Source organism: Hoplias malabaricus, chromosome Y (assembly GCF_029633855.1).
Source record: "Hoplias malabaricus isolate fHopMal1 chromosome Y, fHopMal1.hap1, whole genome shotgun sequence".
In the NCBI taxonomy this organism is placed as follows: domain Eukaryota; kingdom Metazoa; phylum Chordata; class Actinopteri; order Characiformes; family Erythrinidae; genus Hoplias; species Hoplias malabaricus.
This window is the reverse complement of record NC_089820.1, coordinates 1709500-1726754: the sequence shown is the minus strand read 5'-3', so window position 1 is coordinate 1726754 and position 17255 is coordinate 1709500. Positions and strand designations below refer to the sequence as shown.

The 17255-nt window shown below is 39.5% G+C and overlaps 1 protein-coding gene across 1 annotated transcript in view; it reads left to right on the top strand.

Annotated features, from left to right (window-relative positions):
• LOC136678359 (interleukin-1 receptor accessory protein-like 1-B) overlaps window positions 1–17255 on the top strand; it is a 479144-nt gene that overhangs the window by 457160 nt on the left and 4729 nt on the right. Inside the window, exons 10-11 of the mRNA XM_066656394.1 lie at window positions 12329–12499; window positions 15314–15358. Coding sequence (XP_066512491.1) covers window positions 12329–12499; window positions 15314–15358 — 216 coding nt within the window. The remainder of the gene's footprint in view (window positions 1–12328; window positions 12500–15313; window positions 15359–17255) is intronic.

The window sequence follows — 17255 nt, the reverse complement described above, 5'->3', positions numbered from 1 at the left end:
GGACAGTAAAGAGACATCAGAATGTAGAAAAGCATAGAAAGAGGTGAGGTTGTCGCTCAATTAATGCTCCATATGTTATGTACCTTAAAAGGTGCAACGTTTTGCTGTAGTATTTTCTATGTTGCCTTTATTTTTTGAGCAAGGTTAATAATTGTTTTATTGTTTGACATTGATTTTGCCGAAATGAAGATGGACAGCCTTTTGGCTCAGTGCAAACAAAACCAAACAAGAAACCTCTTTGTTCCTCTTCCCTCAGCTCTGTAATCAGGCCTGAACTAAGTGACGGAGTCTTGTGGCACACCGCCCCACCTCAGTCCATGCCACACTTAGCTTCCTCCTGAAGCCCTCCTCCTGGATCAAAGCTGAAGCTGTCTCCTTGACGCATCCCCAGAGGATGAGTAGAGGGAGCTGACTAAGGCCTTGCCCATGCCTGTGCCATGCTTCCATGGAAAAATGATGAGCAGGGGATATAGTTTGAACTTTGACCCAGGAGGGTGGGCTCAGTGAGAAGCACTGCACAGACTAAGGTGGCACTGCACTCACGTTGGCCCTGATTACCTGTCACTCTCAGTGAGAAACACATAGCAAAGATGTGCTGAGATGGTTTTATAGGTCAAGAGTGCCACAATATTGCTGCTACAAATTAGATATTTTGTTACTTTTTTTATAAATAATTTAGTTGAAAAATCTAATAAATCAGAACAAACAAAACTAATTAAATTCAATTCTATGTTGTTTGAATCAGACATTTTTTCCAAACTAAGTAAAAATAAATTAAGCCAAAGAGGCTGTCAAATGTCAAGTTTGTTACTTTGAAGTAGAACAGTAAATGTCAGCATCTTAAAATTTAAACATATTTTCTGTACATGTTTTGAGATAGACTGAGTACATTGAATTTATAAAAACAGGATATGGATCTCACTTGTTGCTTATTTGTTGAAGCTTAGCTGTGGGGTGTGGGTGACTGAAGATTTTGGAGTTTTCTTCACTGGGTGCTCTGGTTTCCTCCCACAATACAAAAACACACGTTGGTAGGTGGATTGGCAACTCAGAAGTGTCCATAGGTGTGTGTGTGTGTGTGTTGCCCTGCAAAGGACTAACGCCACCTTCAGGGTGTGTTCCCACCCTGCGCCCAGTGACCTGTATTTATTGTCCAAATATCTGATATCACATTTACGAGACCATTATTTTTTACCCATTTTCAGGCACTTACAAGACTTCATAAACACATTAGACAAGTTCTGAGCAAACAAACAGACTGGAGAGCTAGCAAATAATGAGGAATCTCCCTTAATGATAGCCTATGAACCCTATGCATATAGCTATTAAAGATAAAAATACACAATGAAGATTTATTTAAGCTTTTTAATTTATATTTGTTAATCTAATGCATTATTATTTGATGTGAAACCAAAAAAAAAAAAACCTTGAAAACCTATAAATCAATAATAGGAATATGTTTTTGCTGATGACTCAGTTTTCTGCCCAGAGACAGCGTGAGATGACGTCATTTGAGTCAAAACGAAACTAAAAGTAAACGCCGTCTGTTTGTTCCTTCGCAGCGTCGTCTTTCTTGATAATAGCGATTATAATTACACCATTTCATGACGAATATGACACACAAATTTTGAAGGAGCACCTTGGTTTTTAGGTGTTTTTTCACACTGGATTACTCCCAGAGGCTTCACAGCACCGCGATGAGAGCGCTATTTTTAGAAACGGTAGGATCTGCGCTTTCTAACGGAATACGGAGCTCACAGACGCATTCAGACATTCAAGACTTACAAAGCTGGTTATATAAGGTGTGTTCTACCCCGCAAATTGCGGGGTTAGACTTGTTTGGGTTAATATTCGCGAAACTATCTGACATTATACTTAACCTAAATATGTGATGTACTGTAACAACTTGATAGTATTTCCTAGCATTGTAGGAGATGCCGTAATAAACCAAGAAATTTAAAATAGCAATATTTTAAAAACCTTTCTAATGATTAACACTGGATTGTTTAAAAATCTTAAGAACGCTGACCTGTGGCTGCTTCACTTTGGCCTCTAAGGAGCAGATATGTTTCAACTCCTTTGCTCTGTTTACTTCTCCCAGTCTCAACAGAGAAATCGCAAGCAGTTTATTTGATGAATGGTGTTCAGTGGTGCGCCTACCTCACCTTGACATTCCATTAAACAAATTGAATGGTCCATGCACTGTAGGTCAGGACTAGGTGAACTAAATATTTCACCTCGTGTAACAGATTTAATATTTTCTCTTTGAGCTGTTGGAAATTGTCAGGTCTTTTCATATGAACTACAATAAATAATGAAAAAAAATTATCCAAGCTAATAAAGAAAGAATGTGCTTAACTTGCTCTGTGTCTGGATCAGAGTCTAGGATGTCAAAGAATTCCTGTATCAAAAAAGCTAGAAGTTTTCTGAAGTGGGTGTCAGTTCAAGGTTATTTGTTATTTCCTCTAAGAGCCGTTGGCAGGCTGCTGAGCTGAAATACATTAGAGACAAAAGATAGAAGGACTGAGAGAAATATTAGTCAGCAGGCAAGTTCCACCACGCATAGAGATGTCACTAGGCTAGAAACCCCCCCTTCCTTTTTGCAGCTCTGAAGCATTGCATGCTTTCTTTTGAGGCACCTTGATGACTGGCATTCCAGGCATTTCTATGAAAGTCATTACTTCAGGAGCTAGGATGGGGTCCCAGTTCGGGGGCCTGAGCATAATAGATGGCTCTAAGACAGATAGAGGTGGTGAAAAAGCTGGATAAGGATGGAGGGGAGTTAACACCGGTGCCTTGAACTTAATTCCAAACAGCGATTGTCTCCTTTAATTGTGCCACTCCGGTAAGCTCAAGGGAGAGGGAAACAGATTTTCAATTTGCTCTCAGTTTAAGGGGATCAGTTTCAATAAGCCTGCAGGCCTTGCCCACAGTTCCCCAAAGAGCTGCACACATCCCAGAAACACTGAGGTGATTATTCCCCTCCCCCACCTCTATTTTACACACTTGGCCTGTCCCCCTCAGTGCTTGAATGGACTTTTCTATTGGCTGAAGAAACTGCCACTTAAAGATCATCACTATTTTTTTCTATGGTACTCTAAAATGGAAGATGTGGGAACAAAAATGGAAGTGCCTGGTCTTAGCACTGAGAAGCCGTACAATTGCCAGAATTACAACCTGCCAACTTAGCTTGGACAAGAATTTGTGTAAATTTTCACAAACTATCAGACAAAATACCTCTCCTGAGCATTACACAGCCTTGTGCTACAGCTGGTACTACAGCCAAAAAAACAAACACTTAGCTAATGTACACACACACTGTGTATATGGCTGCTTTAATACTCGGTATCTTCGTGGCTTCAAATTTCATGTCTTTGTCATTTCATGGGAGTTTCCTCCACCTCTAGACTTCCTGAAGCAAGATCAGCGTGTGTAACCTCCCTATGTGTTTACTGAGCACATGATCTGTGTAAACATGTATTACCACTTGTAAATGATCAAATAAGATACATGTAGACAACACAAATTAGAGTCCGTTTAAGTTTCCACCCAGAAATCGGAGGGCTTTGGGGAGGTGAAACAGATGAGACACAATTCACAGAATTCATTCCAAGTGGTCCTCCTCATGTAATATATACTCTCTGGTCACAACAGCAAAAAGGGACTTCACATGTGCACACAATGAGTTCCCATTCAGTCATCTAAAAACGTACCTTTGTTAATCAAAACTATATATTTATTTTGAAGAATAGAATCCCTATAAGTGGCTCAGATGTCACTTCAAAAGATGGCACAAGATATATTAATTTATAATGAGTCCACACCATCGCCACTTAATCCTCAGTCACCCCCGCATTGGTCAGGAAAAGGGGAAAAAAAGAAGAAAAATAAAAACAGGATGAGTGACTTGAAGTTAATCCATGGATCAATCAGTCTCTTCAAAATAGCCTTGAATGCACTTGGAATTGCTATCAGCCTTTTTTTATAAGTAGGAGGAAGATGTGAATCATTGGCTAGAAGCAATAACAGAAGGACATATTTGGTGGAAGTTTGTTAATAACATCCAGAAGCTTCCAGAAGTGGGTCTCTAGTGGTTATCATTTGATAAAGTTGAACATTCATTCATTCATTCACTATCTATAACCGCTTATCCAGTTCAGGGTCACGGTGGGTCTGGAGTCTACCCGGAATCATTGGGCACAAGACAAGAACACACCCTAGTCCTTCACAGGGTTAAAGTTGAACAGTTTGTGGTAAACCATGAAGTTCATAAAGTGTTGTAAATCTTGAATTTGGTGTATAATTCAGCGCCATGGTTTTTAGGGAAATAAGATCTCCAAGTCATTCTACTAATACTAATAACAAAAGTGTTTTTTTTTAACTCAGGGAGAGACAATATTTTCAAAGAGAACTGAATTCAAGGGTGCCAATCACATCCCCACAGGGTCTAAGGCTTTTGAAGTGTTTTGAGAATCTGAGACGGTTTGCCTGAGCATTCTGGATAGTGTCCACATTGAGGTCTCAAATGCTCTTTTGTTTTTGTGTTTGATACATTTCAACAATGTGTAATGGTCTTGGAGAGAATTGGAGCGCTTTGTTTGCAATCTCCATGCATCTGTTAAGTTCATATTCATCCTGAGTACTACACAAAATCAGATTTAAAAGCTATCCAAATGGGGGATGTGCCTGAGTGTGCCAAAAAGGTGCTCCAGCACTGTGAACATTTAAATTGTTTCCAAATCCTCAGTAAAGGAATAATTTATTTGAAATGCCAACAAAGCTAATAATGGAGAAGCAAAGAAAGCAAAAAACGACCATGCATGGAATGTTTCCAAATTCATGTGCATGCTGGACTTGAGAGTATCAGACCGAGGGAGGTCTCAGAGTGGTTCTTTCACACATGCAGCACACAAAGGGAGATTTACTGTTTCAGACTTGTTCTCACACTGGGAAATGCTGCATGTGCTTTAGGCATGGGGCAGCGCTTGAGATACAGCATGATTCTGGTGGACATTAGCAGTTCTATTCACATATGTGCTCACTCTGACTTTACCCAGGTCTTTACTAGGGCTATAGTGGGATGAAGTCCGCATAAAGTCCGGGACAGATGTTTCAGGTGTCTGGAAAATTTCTGGGTTACCGTGCATGTCTGAAAGGCTATTGTGTTACATTTATAGGTTGCCATCAAAGAATTCTCTGTCTGTGACTCATAACAGTATCTGAGTAAGCAGGAAATATATGTTTGACAGAGAGCACCATACAGCAGGGTAGAAAGTGCTATACTGAAGGAATTTGTGCCCATTTGTGGGACAGTGGTGTAACCAATATTTAATCCTAAAAGTGACTTAATCACATTTTAATCTTTCTATCTGTTTGCATTAAAAAAACGTGAACGTCTGGTTTGCCGTTGTCAGTTTTAAAAGTCTTGTTTGTTAGTAATGAGCTGCCATGTGTTTTATTTTATAACACTGTTCCTGATCATTAGTAACTCCTAATGACAACACAGTAACACATTGTAAATTCGTAATGAGTTAACATGTGATGCTGTTAAATTACAAAAAAGCAACACAGTGAATTCATTATCTAACCACAATATCTTGTATATTTTAAAACATTTCTTAAAGAATAAGGAGGTAGGACCTGGCAATGTGTGAACTGAATATTTCTGTAAGCCCTCTCTTTGACCATATCTTCCATTCAATGAAACACTTAAAAATAGGAAGTGATGTTTAAGGTTAATGCTGCTTTAGGGGGGTGGGGGGGTGGGGGGGTTGGGGCTTGGGTATAGTGTCTCCAGCTTCCTTTTATACAATAATTTTGATTTTGAACTGCTGGGAGGATGTATTTAAATTATAGTTTTTAGATGTGACCAGTGATTAATGAGTTGTTACTGTTCCTACTGAGCAATTAATCATTACACTCAGTAGTTAATAAGAGTGATTTGGTTGTTAATGTAGTGCTAACCATTAGTTCCTACTGCATAGTTATCTATTAAATACCTATTAAAAATGGGCAGCCGTGGCCTGGTTGCTGTGGAACTGGGCTTGTAACTGGAAGGTTGCCTGTTCGATCTGCAGAGCCGGCAGGTCATGACTCAAGTGCCCTTCAGCAACCCACTGCTCCGGGAATGTGTGCTCACTGCCCCCTAGTGTTCACTAGTGTGCGTGTAAATGTGTGTTTCCCTGCACGGATTGGGTTAAATGTGGCGAACCGATCCCTCTGTGGGCAAGCACAGTGGCTAGTAATGTGATTCTAATTCTAAATACCAAATGGTACTGCAAAGTGTTAGTGCCATTGGTATACGGATATATACTTGTATATTGCAAGCTATTCTAAGAAACAAATTTGTTCTCTCCGGTGTCTGTGAATGAATGGAATTCCAATAACTGAACTCAGAAAAAAAGTAAAGTAAGTAAATACTAAGTGCTCAGACAGGCATCTTTTGCCACCTCCTTTTATCATGCTGTATCATTCCTGACCACGTTGTAAACTCCTGTTCACATGCAGCCTTCAGTGCCACAAGGGAGCACACAGATATCTAACATTGGCAAGTTCAGTGTGCTGTCCGTGGGTGGAATGGGCGTGGATGCGTCAGAGCTGCAGGCCGACTGTGTGCGTGTGTGTTTGTGTGTGTGGGGGGGACGCTGAAGAGGTTAAAGGTCCCGCGTGTGCGTTTGCACAGTTCCAAATCTGAGCTTTTTCGTAGCCTGATGACGGAGAGAGAACTGTTGGAAAAGCAACATTGATTATTCCTCCTCCAAATTTCAGCCTCCTCTTGTGCTTTTGCAATATCCTTTTTGTCTTTTCTCTTCTGTCTCTCACTTTGCTTCCTTCTCTCTCCTTCACAAAAGGGTCCTTAAATAGTGGCTGAGATCTGTCTAACTTTCCTGTTACCCCATATGTTTCGTTTTTAAACTACTGATTAATCAGTGGTTCTTTAGTAAAGTCACTAATATTATACTATACTAAAATAGCCAGTTTGATATACACCAACCAGCCAAGTCATTAAAACCACCTTCTTGTTTCACACTCCATTTTATCAGGTCCACTAACGACATAGGTGCACTTTTTAGTTCTAGAGTTACATACTGATATCCAGCTGTTGTTTCCACCCTATTCAGGCCAGGACCACTGCAGAAACTTCACAGAGCAGGTATGATTTAGGTGCGGGATAATTCTCGGTTTCATGATGTGTTTGTGTATGTTGTGCTGGTGCACATGGGTCAGACACAGCACTACTGCTGGAGTTTAGTGTCAGTGATGGCTTGAAATTAGTCTAACAACTAAAACTACCCAGCCAGCAACATCCTGAATGTGGAGTACTGTGTCCATTGATTAAGGACTAGAGAATGACCAATACAAACTGTCCAGCAGCAAATGAGCTACTGCCTCCTACTTTACATTTACAAGGTGGATGAATGAGGTTGGTGAGTCTAATACGGTGGCCAGTAAGTGGACACTGCTGTCTTTGTCTTTTCTGAATTTTCCATTGGGATCTATAGTTTTGTGTATCCATGTAACTATCACACACAAAAGTCTAATATTCATTAAAATATGGGTCTACGTAAATGTTTCTATTAGGTTTTCCTCACCTTATTTCAGTAAACATCTAGATACTGTTAGAAGTAAAGCCTGAAATACTGGAAATAACCTAAAAATTGTTTTTACACAAAATATAATTGCTCTCTAAACTTCAGACACAAATGTCTATGTCTTCCTAAAAAAACCACAAAGAGAAGTCTAAGTCTTGTGTAAGGCCTTGTAATAGTTAACAGAGTGTAACTAACTTGTAGTGATTTCTGAGCTGAAATATGAGTATCAGGAAGGATATGAAACTGATCTTCTCTTCATTTCTATAGATGACACCTGAAATCAACATTGTAATAAGATTAAATTATTTGCAGTAAACGTAGTGGAAGCACCATATGAAAGTCACTGTATGGGTTTGTCCACCCCACGCCTTTCCCCCACCGCCCCCCTTCCCCCACCATTTGTTGCAGATGCAGGCAGGAAATGTTTGCTCTGGCTTCAGACACAGGGCAAAACTTCTCTCTTTTAAACCTAACCCTTAGTTTAAGCCTACATCTAACCCCAATCTCAACATGAGCCAGCACCCAGAAGCAATCAGTCCACCCAGTCAGGGAAAATGGAAATACTGGCAGTAAAAGAAGGCACGTATATTGAGACTGAGATAAAGATGTGCTGAAATGGAGGAGGAGTGATTTGGGAATGAGGGTAGTACTGCTAGGAGAATGGTGAAGAGTGATAGAAGAGTGAGAGAGAGTGATGGCTCTGTCTGTAGCCTGAAATGAGCCATTACAGCAGCATATGGGACGCACCTGCCCCGTGCCTTATGCCTCCGTGCTTCTACTCCAGCGCGGATGACGGCAATCTGCACCGCTAGGCAGAGAGTGGTGCTAAACTCATGAGAGCCTAGGAAAAAGTTGGAGTTCTCATTACAAGATCTGACAGATTGTGTCTTTTTTCACTTCAGAATCTGCAAGAGACAGCGGCTTCGTGTACGTATTCATACAGAACCATTTTTGTCTGCCAAGAGTTTGAACCAAAAGAATATACACAACTTTGATACCTGCAACTTATGAATCCTTTCAGTTCAGATTTTATAAAATGTTTTGTTTATCATTGGTACATACTCAATATTTGTGAATTTTAATTTTATTTTATTATTTCTAGAGTCTAAGGAATTAGAGTCTATGTTTCATTACACTGGCATTTGTCAAAGTAATGAATAAATTATGTATGAACAATCAGTTCTTGAAGTTGATGTGTTGGAAAGAGGAAAATATATACTATATATTCTGAAAATGATTTAACCGAATTTGGTCTTGATTTTGACCGCATCCCTATAGCTTAACCTGAACTCACTTGTCTCCTATGGTCTTGACTACATGGTATAGGCCTCGCATTAGCTTCCCAGCTGCAAACACTTAAAAACAAATGTCAGTCACCAGGCTTGACTGAATGACTTAATTTGCAATAAGGCCCAATATTTGCCTTGCTTCAACTTGAAGCCAAGTGGCAGTGTTCAGTCCGAGTGCTTTAGTCACAACATAGACTACTGCTGTGTTGTTCATCATAACGTGATGAACTTATTCAGTGTGCACGTTTTCCTTCATCCATCTCAGCCTGTAAGTGAGCTCAAGGTTTACTTTAATAAGAGTGAGAGACAGTTCACCCCTATTTTCTTCACCTTCCTCTCTCTCTGTCATCCCTTACTCATGGGTCCCCTCCAACAGACGGAGGAATGAGGGCTGGGGCCAGATTAGTCCTTTGTAGGAAAGAGGGATGGGTGAGGGAGAGAAAAGTTAGAAGACAGAGTGTGTCTGGAATGAATGGTAGAAGAGAGAATGACGGAACAAAGGGAGGAGTCATAGAAAAATGGAAAGAGATCGGAAGGAACTAGGGATAAGGCCAGGGAGAGTTTTGGGTAAAAAGTGGGTGGTAGGAGAGTGGATGTGGAGAAGAGTCAAAGAAAGGATGTCGAGAACATAGAGAACGCGTGAGAGAGTGATGTTGTGTAAAGAGCTCTCCTCAGGGAGCATTTGTCTTGTGCTCTTTGCTCCCTGAAGAACGTAGTCTGCTGTATCCTTCCTCCACATCCTCAGACATTAATTTCCTTGTGTGTGTGCATGATTAGAACCACCTTACTCATAGGGCCCAATCAATAGTGTGGTTTGTCTATAAAATTATATATTTTATTGAATATTTATAGCTGTTGGCTGAAATAAAGCTGATACTCTACTGTCATTTTTTTTTATTTTTTATAAAAATGTAATAAAAATAAAAAAAGTACATTTCACCCATAAATAACTGTAAATTTTAACATCTGCTTTAAATTAAAACGTGTTCTAAAAAGCAGAGGTCCCCAACCATTGGGTCAGGGGTATCATCCGATCTACTCTCATAAAATATCCCCTGCTAGGACCCATGCTGTAAAGTACTAAAATGTTTCTATGATTTCAGTGACATGTAGTCACAGTAGTCACAGATTCTTTTACAGAAAGTATACATTATAAAGCTTATACACAAAAACAAAAAAAAAAAAAGAAAGAAACTGACACTGGGTCTTGAACTTACTAAAATAGAAAAGTAAAGAGAAATCTGCTTCTGACATGAAATATTAGCAATAAACTTTTTTTTAAAAGTTATTTTACAACATATTTTTAGTGTAGAGAAGCTCTGTATCCATACAACATTCTTCTTACAGGCGTTCAGATATGTGCTGTGTGCGTGTGAAACTTTCTGTGCCACACTTCAATTTTCAGTGCAATATCTATGTATTAAGAGTATTGTCATTTACATGAGCGCAAAGATGAGTGAGCCTACATCAAACAGGCATGACAGGAGAAATAGGAGAATTGAGGATAGTCCTCAGCCATTAAGAATTGGTTAAGGACTGTGAAACTACCATTCTTCTCCTCATTGTCATTGGCAGTTTTAACATTGACAGATTCAGCAGCCTCGTGTTATGGGGAGCGGTAGTCACTAGAATTTAAAATTGCAGTTGTGTGCTTTTTTATAACTGTCTAATTTAGTTTTATAAAAATAAGCAAGTGATTTTTCAATTAAGAATTAAAAATGGAAGTTTTGTTAGTTAAAGGACAAGTATATTTCATTATTTTTCAAATGAAATGAGCTTTAAATGTTATTTATTCCACCAAATCAAACAAAAAATAAACAATCTCCTAATATATCAATAAAGAATTTTAGATCAAATCAGGCATAAAAATTGGCACTCCACTATTGCCAGACAACTATCAGATGTTACAGTAACCAGGATCTGCCTGTGTCAGTCGGTCTGGACATCAAAATGGAATCTTATGAAAGTCCACCATAAGTCATGGGCTTCTCATGGTACTTTTTTCATCTTAAAGAGTGAGAGAGATTTCCCTTTATCTCTCGACCAAGATGCTTATCCATATCTTGGGTAGGTGGTGGTGACATGCTTGAAAATAAAGACAAGGTGTCTCAGATGTAGATCAGTGTGAGGTGTGACAATGGTCAGAAACTGAAATGTCAGTTGGGAATATTGTACCTGCCTTTATTGTCATGTATTGTTTATGATTAATCCCAATAGACGAGACACACTAATATATACACAGGCTGGACCTAACAGCAAGGTACAAAGAGCTCACTATTTTTTTCTTTGAGACTAGAATGCGCATGGGTTTTTCCTTGAAAAATTATCTGGCAATGACAGCTGTTTTTCAGACCATTTGAATGAATTGCACAGATTCCTATTTTAGGAATAAAAAATGCCTCAATAACCATTAGTATTGGATCTCGCACTACATCCTAAGAATACGGCAGCCACACTTCATTAGTAATTACTCCCTGGGTACCGTTTTATAGGCTGGGATGTAAAAATAGCAAACTGTGATATAATAAGAGCTACATTCTGCACACAAACCGTAATTTTTCATCCTCAAATAAACAAAAATGGCTAAGAGATGGCAATTGAATGCTCCACTGTGGTAAGATAAATCCAATTCATTTGGTCCCACCTTGGACAAAGAGGCCACCGTTGTCGATAAGCCCCCACTCCATCTCCCTCCAGTGGCTCATTTTGAATGAGTTGCGTTCAAACACTCTGTGTGCAGTGAGTCAGCCTGCAGGCCCTGTGCTTCCACAGGTCGCCTCGGTGGTAAGTGGCCAACTGTTTAGAGAGGGTCCGAGATCGATGGCTCCTGCTGTTCTGGCTCGATGTGCATTAGCCTCCTTTTGTGACCGAGAGGTGCTCACTCCTGGATATGCTGATTTTCTTTGTTATGGTAAATGGGCCAAGTGGAGCTGGCACAGGATGTGAAAGCTTAATACAACTTGCGTGTTCTGCCAATCTTTTGATTACTGCCCCGTTTCCCCTCTGCTACAGTGGGTCTCTATACAGCATAGCCCACACAAGTACCATGACCAGAGCAGCCAATGGAATTATACGCCATGTCAGTATGTTGTTTTTTAGATTTTTCATTAACATCAAAGTGTTTTGTTTGTAGAAATGCACCCCAAATTTATTATTATTTAATTAATTTATATTTATTTGAATTTGAGAGTGGCACAGTGGCCTCCAGGGTCCTAGGGGTTGTAGGTTCAAGCCCAACTCCTTGTGTCTGCATGGGCTTCCTCCTGGTGCTCCAGTTTCCTCCCACAGTCCAAAAACAGATGTTGGCAGATGGATTGGCAACTGAATGAATGATCAATGTACAAACACAGTGGTTTCTGAACAATGTACAAAAACATTTGGTATAAACCCAGTAGTGTTATGTAAAATAATGTGTTTTTTTTTTAAACGTGTGTTTGTGTTTTGCAGAAAACAAGGACTATGATGCATACTTGTCCTACACCAAAGTGGATCCAGATCAGTGGAGCCAGGAAACCAGAGATGAGGAACGTTTTGCACTGGAGATTCTCCCAGATGTTCTTGAAAAACATTATGGGTATAAACTCTTCATCCCTGACAGGGATTTGATCCCTACTGGAAGTAAGTTCACCTGGATGTGAGCCTCTGCTCATCTGTCTGTCTGTCTGTGTGTGTTTCCAGTTTATCAGGTCATCCTATACCATTTATCAGCCACCATTTCAACTATCATGGGGAAAGGGAACACGAAAGACAGCTGCTGTCCAAATATTATTCGAATTTGGCGTGTTGGCTTCTGTTGCACTCGTACGAGTGTATCAGGCATAGCAACATTGCTGTAGGTCTTTACAAACTGTATATTTACAAGCCGATTTCAGACACTCAGATATACCTGTAAGAATTCGTTACCTGATTATGTTGAAGCTACTCTGCAGGGAGGTCACCGACTGGGCATCTCTGCTTTTCCTATTGGTCTTTGTCTAGCCTTTGTAGACAATAAAATGTTAACTACTACCTTAACATTGCTTATCCACTCCCAACATTGTCACACCTTTTCGCCTACAGTGTCAGTGTTAAGTGATGTGCTCAAAAAAGTACTTCGCCTTATAATACACTGTCAACAGCTGTCCTGTGGTGGTCCCTTTTCTTTGTTGGTTTAGTAACCCAAAAATTGACTTGTGGTTAACTGATAGCCCTGATGTGTGCATGTACAAGACAATGAACTGTAGACTGTGTGTGTGTTTGTGTGAGAGCTTGAGTGTGTTTGTGCGTATTTCTGTGTTTTTGTTTGTTTGTATGTTGGTGTACACATGTATGTTTGACCTTGTCTTTTGTCCTTCTGTACATGTGTCTCTCATTTACATTTCACTGTGTGTTGTGCCCTAAACCCCAGCCTCAGCCATTGTGTCAAATCTCATTATAATTTCACATTTGGAGCAGGTTATATAAACATACACTCTGCAGTGGCTCACCTGCTGGAGGATCTCATTAGAATTTCACCATTCTTCCATTGCACCACCTGCTTTCATGAATGCCAGTCAGCTATCAACATTAAAACTGCCTCGGAGCGTCCAAAGACGGCCAGCCTAGCTCTGAATAGCAGCCATCTCTCTCATCACCACTGCTCTGTGCCTGTATTTGCAAAACAGCATCACTGTTTTGGTCCTTTGACAAGATTATGCACCCACTGAAGTTAAAAAAAAAAGCTGTGTTTATTTCAGATAATCACTGTTATAGTGCTGCAATTTTTTATTTATTTATTTATTTTGTCGTTTTCTTTTTTTGTGTGTGTCATGCTTTGCTTCCTACGGTTTTCTCCATCTTGCCCTCTTTGCTTTAAAATCCCTTTGTCGCTGTTTACATGCTGTGTATTTACTCACAGGGGACTGTTTGTTTTTAATGTGGGATGAATGGCGCAAACAGGGCTAAAAAAGCTTAAGCTGACACCTAGCCCTCACAATCATATTTTAATTCATAATGAATATGTTAGTTTTTCTGTGTTAAAGTTGAACGTAGGACATGAATTAGAATGTTATAATAGCCCATTTATTGTTTATTTTAATAGAAGATGGAAATAAAGAGGAATCTCATAGAGGAATCATGGTGTAAAAACATGCTGTCATTAAGTTTGGGCGGTACCACATTTTATCTTACCGTCATAACATTTCAAAGCTTTACTGTATTATACAGTGATAACAAAGGAGGGGGAGGGATTTAATAGGACCAAGGTAGCTCAGAGGGGAGGAGCTTAAATGTGCCAGGGCAGCTTGAAGTGCAGGTACAGTGATGTTTAATCACTTTGCATAGCTCTATGAGGGAGGTACAGTTCGTTCTGACTCTTACTGTGAGCCAGTAAAAAGGATGAGGGCATTCCTGTCTTACCTTGCACTATTTAAAAAGAGGGGCTTGTACCTTGTCTGCTTGTTTGGTAGTTTACTAGATCGACGTGGGTCAGAATTCATGTAGTTATTTTCAAATACTTGCTTTGTTAATGTCACCCGACATCACCTTATTTGTCATTTCCACAAGATTACAATGGAAAGGAAAATATAGGTGGGAAATTGTATTCCTATAACATCATAATTAATAATTGATTGGATAAAGGTCATATCCTGTATAAATAAAGTCTGAGTTACTGCTGAAAATAAACATTTTAAACTGTGTCTTATTGCACAGAATAAACGTACAATCTTAAAAATAAAGGTGTATGGCTTGGACTTAAGATGTTTTAAAACTGGTTAATGTTTTTATTGTTTTTAAAATGAAAATACAGTGTTACATTCACGTATCACACATCATATACAAAAGGATAATCCACTGTAAAGTTCCTCAGGATGATGCTCCCTAAAAATGTCCTCAGGAACCCTAGACCATCTACATCTTTGCTCTGTTGTTGTGCATTGTGAGTTAGACTCTCACAGTAATGTGTATGGCAGATGCTGAGGACATATTTGAGAGCCACTGAAATAGAAAACCAAAGTGGTTCTAGAGCATTATTCAGAAGAACCAACTTTGTTATGATTATTTTTAACAGTGTAGTTTTATTCACGCTGCCACTGGGCATCCCTATTGAAAATCCTTTTAGTCAGGGTCTTGGTTTAATCTGTGTGCGGAAAAAAGTTCTATATGTTGTATCTCGGACTGACTTTAGGATACGACCGTTAAAAAAAAACTTCTGAGACATGCTTAAGCTTCCCCGAACGTATCTCCCACAAGCTTTGTTAGCCCTGAAGCGCCAAGTCCCATATTAAACTGGGATAAACTGGTCATTTTTTAACTCAAAAGCAAATATGCAAAGGGCTAAAGATGAAACCCCAGCCAGACAAATAGAATGGTTCATGCCAGTTTCTCTTTTGTGGAAGTCCCTGTACTATTGTACTGATGAGTTGCTACTGATTCTTCTGATCATGCTTTGAATGTTGAAATATTTATGTTTAGGTTTCACCAATGATCATTTCCAGGATGACACGAGGCTCCTTAGAGGTACTCTTCCCCAGCTTTCACCACTTGTGTCAGCTATCGTACTGTGAGCCTTTTCTGAAACTTGTGGGGGGCAGGGGGATGGGGGGGGGGTAGCGGGTGGCATGGTATTGTTGGGGACTTTGTGGATTGACATTTGCGTCTAAAAGGGGATGTGCTTGGGGCTCTGTGGCAGCTCCAGGGCCGTGACTTTAAAGCAGCTATTGGCTCAAGCGGTACTCAGGGGGTTCGCTTAGTGATCTTAGTAAGTCTGGTATCAGACAAGTCTAGATGCTTTAGGGCAAAGACAGCAAAGAAAAGGGTGTGTGAATACTCTTAGTAAAAAAGGATAACTGGGAGTTGAATGTTAATACAGAAAGGAAAAGAGACATTACATATTTTGCATGACATTCTGGGCCCAATGTGCACATGTGAAGAGGCATAGTACAACATTTTAATGATGCTGCATTATGCACCTTGTCAGAAATGCACATTGCACCAGCTGCTATTCGCACTATGCTTGCGAGGCTTAACATTTTCAGTGAAACAGTGGAGCTGTAAACAAGCTAGGGACAAATTAGAAAATATCATTGATGGAAAGGAAGCAGTGTTTAAAAAAAATGGTATTTGTGCTGAATTATTACATTTCAATTATGGCCTGTCATTCAGACAGTTAAGGCTGTCAAGCTAAAAGAGCAGGTCAAGGGTTTATTAAAATAAACCAAAATCTGTAATAAGCCACACTTTACTATTTCCACCCCCGCTGTGGCTGACCTCACCTTTAACCTGGTTACGGGAGGAAATGTTCTACATGTTTTTTAATTAACACTACATAGCCAAAAGTAAATGGACATCATTTAGATATTTGCTTTGTCTTTATGGATATTACAGAAGCCCTGACATATAAGATGGGGAAAAAAATTAAAGTGTGTTCCTGAGCCTAAGTTTCACACAGTCTGCCTTTATAACACAGCAAAAGTACTTCACATAAAAAAAGGCTAATGGTATATCTGTTTTGAGCAGCAGGTCTTCATACAATCAGCTTTTTATTAAAATTAATAATATAACAGCAACTTCTTCCAGGACTATTAAAATCATCATTTATAATAAAGAAGAGCTGAACAGTTTATCTCACCTGTGGCTGTATAATTTACTCGTTTCTCTACGGTGACAGTCAATTCAGTTGGTCAAAGCTGGTACAGCATGCTAATTCTTTGCACTCCGCTCCTTTGAATTTTTTCCCGAAGCCTGGAAGGGTAAGACAAAAAAGTGCACTTTAACACACTTTAAACTTTTTTCAAAGTACTCTTTATGGCTTCCATAAGATATACAGTAATAACTACTTGGATCAAATATAAATGCTGTTTTGTAAAAATTGGAAACATCTAGGTGCAACCAAACTGCAGATCAGTAGCCCACACAAAAATACGTGTACTGATTGTGTGCTGCGGTATTCACCACCAAATTCCCAACTGCACACAAGATGCATGTTAAGGTTACATGTCTTCTGAGAAAGGACTTTTTTCGCTCTCTGTTTCATTAAGACCTGTGTAAAAAAAAAATCAAGGTCATTAAAGAAATGGCTGTAACTTCATTAAACATCTCTTAGACAGGGCTTCTTGATAAACATCAGTCTCCACTCATGTGACTGAACAGATGAAAATCCCAGCAGCCATGTCCCCCAGACTCTAGTGGGAATCCTTGGGGTGACTAGAGACTGTTACGGTAGCAAAGGGAACAAAAAACACATATTAATCCTCATGCTTTCAGAGTAAGCCCATACAGATGTGATGTTGGTGTCCATATACTTTTGACCATATAGTTTTGTACAAGGTAGCTTTTCAGACAGAAAGTTCTTTAGGCATCTAAAGCCTGTGTGTATGGTGGTCCACTGTCACTGTCCCTTTGCATAGTGTTTTAT